Consider the following 5,724-nt stretch of genomic DNA (forward strand, 5'->3'; position numbering starts at 1 on the left):
CCCTCTGCAAGATATCTCACTGTTTTTGACTTTTCTGAGCCTGTCAAGTCCTTCTTTTGACACCAGCTTGCATCTTCATACATCTTTCCTTCAGTGAAGTCTTTACCTTTGTTGCCATTCATCTATCTGTGTTGGAAAACCAAAGTGTTGGTTCTAGCTTATGAGTCATTGTTGATCTCAAATAATCTCTAAGCAGCTGAATGTTAAAGAAAGACACACATATTTCTCCTTACCATTAGGCTAAAAGCTTGATATAGACACAATGACTTGCATGTCATCAGCATCCCCATAAGCCCTGCACACCACTGCACTTAAACCTGCACTTATATTATACTTTAATTAAGATATGCTTATGATTTAATCACATTAGTTTACCAGTGTAAAAAAATATTCCACAAACTTGAAATGATCTTCTCAGTATTACATAAATCACATTTTCAACAAAAGTTAAAGCGAAGACATAGTTACATGGATAATGTATCTGCAAATATTAACTCAACATTTCTATGTGCTACAACATGGACATAATGGCACAATGATAAATCTGTTTATTATACGATATGTTTCATAAGCTGATAGGTTAGTGAATACCACTGTAGCTCTTACCCAAAATATAGTTTTTATAGTTATAATAATTTTAGTTTAACTGGTAAAAATGCTTTAATTCCAATTCATCATAGTCTTTGGTGGTTTGTTTACAAAATGAGTCTAATAAATAATTTCTCGTTTACTATTTCAATAAAGGGTGAAAGCAGGTTTGTGTGTGGCGGGTCTGGTTGTAGTGCTGAGTGGACTTTTGCCGAGGTTTGTAAAATGGCTCTTCTGGACCCTCAAGAAACTAAGTATTTCCGAAGAACATTGACATTCAACGTCGCCAGGCAGACACTTGTTACCAGATTTGTAAGTATCTAATTAACATATTATATTGATTATAAAAATTTTGTTATGTATTAAATGTTGCCACTCTCTTGTCTCCATGTAGTGTCCTGTATGCAGATCCACTGTGATGAGAGAGAATGGATCAGACTTGAATGTCCTCTGTAAAGAGTGCACAGCAGTAAAAGGACAGACCTTTGAATTCTGCTGGCAGTGTTTGAGGGAGTGGAAGGGTCCACGGCCTCGGACAGACCGCTGTGAAAATGATGGCTGCTGTAACCACTCACTAAAAACACTAAAAGTATGCCCAGATATCACCTTTGATTCAGTTGAGGAAGTCCGCGGGTGTCCCTCTGTCCGTGCCTGTCCCACCTGTGGGTTCCTGGTAGAGCACAGCAAGAGGCGCTGTAAATTTGTTGTTTGTCCTCGATGTAAGGTGAAGTTCTGTTTTGTGTGCCTGAAGAGCTATACTAAATGTATTAAAACCAGTGACTACTTTGGAGCATGCTTCAGTCGTGTAGCTCCCAGACAGACATCGATACCTGTATGGCAGAAAAAATAATGAAAAAGACACAAAGCTCAAGTGTGTGAGAGTGCCTTTTCTGTAATAATATACCATGTTGTTTCTTTTAATTATCTTTTGATAATTCTCTGTTCTGTTGGAACAGTTATCAGATATAATCAGTGTTGATTTTTCTTGATGAGAAATTTGCTACCACATGTGATCTTTACGGCTGCATTATGTCTGAATCATAACGACAATGAACCTGAAAAATGTTATTCAGTCATAAATTTGAAGTAAAGTTAATCATACATTCTGTGTGTACTCATCTTTTTCCTCAACATTTAGTTATTTTATGTTGTCTGCTGCTTCTTTAGCATTAGCTTCGGGATATTTAGCACTTTAGCACCGTGGCTCAGGGGGTTGGGAATCGCATCTGTAACCGGAAGGTCGCCGGTTCGATCCCTGGGCTCTCTGTCCTGGTCGTTGTGTCCCTGGGCAAGACACTTTACCCTACTTGCCTACTGGTGTTGGCCAGAGGGGCCGATGGCGCAATATGGCAGCCTCGCTTCTGTCAGTCTGCCCCAGGGCAGCTGTGGCTACAACTGTAGCTACAACTGTAGCTTGCCTCCACCAGTGTATGAATGTGAGAGTGAATGAATAGTGGTATTGTAAAGCGCTTTGGGTGCCTTGAAAAGCGCTATATAAATCCAATCCATTATTATTATTATACTACTCAGGTCAGACTTTTCTTTCTTGTTTTGACTGCTTAGTTTTTTTTGTAAAATGTTTAAAGAAATCAATGTTTAGTTTCTTGAAACCTTGTTATGCTAAATCAAAGTAGAAAAAATGTGTTTTTGTATTTTCACCTTCAGCCACCAGATGGCACTGTTCACTCTGTACACGAGGCGTGTTAATTAGAGCACTCACAGGTGCGCCCAGTTAGAGACAAATCATTTTGAATACCATGCAGCCTGCATAGTAAGTGAACTATTGAGATAGGATTTTGGCAGGTAATCAACAGCTACTGCCTAATACACAACAAAAGATTTATATAAATGTTACCATAGAATACATTTGTTATTTTTCTGCCTGCAAAATGCCTCTATAATAAACATACAGTGTTATTTATTGCTCACAGTAAGTAACACTGCATTTCATAAAAAGAACATCATGCCAACAGTTAAACGTGGTGGTAGCAGTGTAATGGTCTGGACTGCTTTGGTGCTTCAGGATGACCTGCTGTAACTGATGAATCCATGAATTCTGCTCTCTACGAGAAAATCCTAAATGAGAATGTCCAACCATCAGTTCATCCCATCCCATGAAGCTCACTTGTGTTATGCATCAGGACAATGAACTGACAGCAGCAGGTCCACCTCTGAGTAGATAAAAAAAAAAATAAAGGTTTTGGAGTGTCCGAGTCAAAGTCTGGACTTAAATCAGATTGAGTTGCTCTAAGATGCATGACCCTAAACAGGATGCTAATGCTTGTAAACCCTGCAATGTAGCCAAAATTCCTCCACAGTGATGTAAAAGACTCACAAACGCTTGATTGCAGTTTTTGATGCAGTCCAGTTATCATGTTTATGGGGAATGAATTACTTTTTTGTGCAGGGTATATTTAGCTAAGCAAAGCAAGGCTACTCAACAAGAACCCAAGAATAAATATACAGAGCTACAAATGAGCACAAGGGGTTAAATTCAATAATCATTGCATTTATTTTTAAACAAGATGAAAGCAGAGCATTTATGAGAATCAGCTGGAAAGTCAAGATAACTAAATATTAACCATTTTTTTTAGGAACATTGATATTCATGGGGCTGCTGCGTAACCGTACATTTGTTGTCAGCTTTTGGTATTTCAACTAATAGTAAGTTACACAGGCTATCAACGAAACAAAAAAAGAGAAATAAAAAAAAAGAAATGTTATTATGCCCTATTTTACAACTTGTGATAATAAATTAGTGCTGAAGTCTATATAGGTATGATAAAAGTCTTAAAATCTAAAGGAAGACACAAAAGTGTAGAAGAGAACCAAAGATCAAAGATGACACAGTCCCAGCTAGCAAAGATGATGCATTGCGTCCTTTGGTTTATCACATTCCAGTCCTGAGGTGAATTTTTTGGATGGAGTTAAGTTCATCGATGATGATATCTGTCAGCCTCCGTGGACCTTCGCCACCATCTGCACCACGGACGAGGGTTTGATCCCATACTCTGACAGAGATGCAGAGTCATCGTCCAGCGGCTTTCCTGAGACAATCAGCCGGAATTCAGCCACAAGATATCCTACACACACAACACAGGAGAGAGAGAACCTCACTAAATATTTAAACATGTCACAAATAATTATATCATGTCTCTGAACACCACTGAAGGTTGTTATTTTTAAGTTGCACTCAGAGAGCACATGACTTTGGCCACTGCTCAACTAAAACTAAACTTAGTGTGAAAAACATTTATTTCACCCGCTTTATAAACCAAAGTGTGCTCTCACAGTTTGTGCGACGAAAACACAATAACACTGAGATATCCAGTTGAATGTGTATTTGAAGTTGTGTCGTATTATTGTGCTTCGTGGTTTTTGCACGACACAAAAACCTCACATAACAATAAAACAAACTGAAACTGACACGGAACATAATGAACACCAAACTGAACCGAAAGAGTTTTGACAATAAACACTTGATACAGTTTAAAAAAGATATAAGATTCTTGAAATAAATGAGGACATTTGAATGAGTCCGTGTCATTTGTGTCACTTGATTTTCATTAGATTGCAACACGATCGCTCGACACATAGCTTCACTACTATTTCTTCTCTTTATAGTTTCTCTTCTGATATGTTTTGAGTTTTTGGGCTTACCTTTCTTTGGAAACAGTTGCGCTGCTTTCATCTTCAAGTCTTTCACGGTCTTCTGCTGCTTTTTGGAGTGATTTAATTTGATAACCCCCAACTCACCTGCAGGTGAGCGGACGGACAAGCTGTACCTGCACATTGTGTTTGTCTGGTGTGTGAGTCTGAAGAGCTCCTTCGGTTTCTGTTAAAGTCAGGTGAGTTCAGAGTGTATTAGTCACTGAGATGGGCTGTCTCTAAATAGTTGTTCACCTCATAACAAACGCTTTATCAGACAAGCATACGAAAAGATCTTTTAGGAATCCAATGTTAGGTAAGTTCTATATCTAATTTAGTTTCGCTATCATTTTAAAATAAATCACTTTCTTTCTTTATGATTGATTTTAACGTGATGTTAGGTTCACTTTGTTGGTTTGATAGTTTGTCGTCATTGTTGTTTATTCATAGGCCTGCTGTCTGTTCACCTTTTAATGTTTTACTAATAGCTTGCACATTAAACTGTATATAATAAACAAATCCGGCCACACGTTTGTGTTGACGTCACTCAGAGTCAGCTGTTACTAGGCTCATCGCGGCGCCACACGTCTTTCGACTGCACCGTGCGTGTCCCGCAGCAGGATCGACGATGGCCTTATTCACCTACCTGGCCGGTCTCCCGCACAGGTAACACTCAGCGTATTCACTCACTCATGCGCGTGTTACTTTTGGTTACATGTTCAATACTCTGATTTCACTGGTAACGACTTTTTGTCATGGTTAGAAAGTGCGGACCGGAGAGTTCGCCTTTTACTTCCATCATTTAGAGTCTGACGGTCTGACGTCACAGTGATCCTTAAACATAAAGCCTGTGATTAAAAACATAGTACTGAAAGTTCAGAACTTACTGTTACCAGGGCTGGAGTGGTAATTTGGCACACAGGGAATTTCACAGGCAGGGCGGTGGATCAGTTCAAGGGCCCCCGAAGAGTGAGCAGCCTATTCGTTCATTTTCATTATCGACACTGTGTCGTCCAATAAAATATCTTTACGCAACCGGGACCTCCCCTACCTTCCCTGCGCGCTCCGGCGCTCGAGTTTAGTGTGGAAAAAGTTCTGAAAAGATGGAGCTGAGAAACTGAAACCGAAAAATAAAAAAGAACTAAAAATAGATGTATAAGGTATGTCAAAAGAACAGAGATGTTATCTGCAGGGGTGCTGTTGAGGAGGGAGAAATTAAAGAGCTGGAGAGACGTCATTAAGATTCAAGGATCTCACTAAAAGCCGAAGTGTGGCTTTAAATCATGATATGCGACATTTCAGTGTAATTGAGAAATAACCCAGCAACAACCAATCTGATTAAAACCTGCTTCAATATCTCAATGCCTTTTTTTGTAGTTTTTTTGGCCCATTCACACTCCGAAATCGAAATACACACACACACACACACACACACACACACACACACACACACACACACACACACACACACACACACACACACACACA

General features: G+C 39.2%; 1 protein-coding gene and 1 long non-coding RNA gene across 2 annotated transcripts in view; one reads left to right on the forward strand and one right to left on the reverse strand.

Moving 5' to 3' along the window:
- LOC102215678 (uncharacterized) overlaps positions 1-1,438 on the forward strand; it is a 6,720-nt gene extending 5,282 nt beyond the window's left edge. The window contains exons 4-5 of the mRNA XM_005744950.1: positions 745-900; positions 983-1,438. Coding sequence (XP_005745007.1) covers positions 745-900; positions 983-1,438 — 612 coding nt within the window. The remainder of the gene's footprint in view (positions 1-744; positions 901-982) is intronic.
- Positions 1,439-3,076: 1,638 nt separating this feature from the next.
- LOC102214367 (uncharacterized) lies at positions 3,077-5,690 on the reverse strand. The gene is made up of 3 exons (XR_312037.2): positions 5,124-5,690; positions 4,249-4,423; positions 3,077-3,671 (listed from the first exon to the last, which is right to left on the reverse strand). It is a non-coding gene; the product is annotated as an uncharacterized LOC102214367 (long non-coding RNA).
- Positions 5,691-5,724: the final 34 nt, after the last annotated feature.

Source organism: Pundamilia nyererei, unplaced genomic scaffold (genome assembly GCF_000239375.1).
Source record: "Pundamilia nyererei isolate P.nyererei 1_Seehausen unplaced genomic scaffold, PunNye1.0 scaffold00151, whole genome shotgun sequence".
NCBI lineage: Eukaryota > Metazoa > Chordata > Actinopteri > Cichliformes > Cichlidae > Pundamilia > Pundamilia nyererei.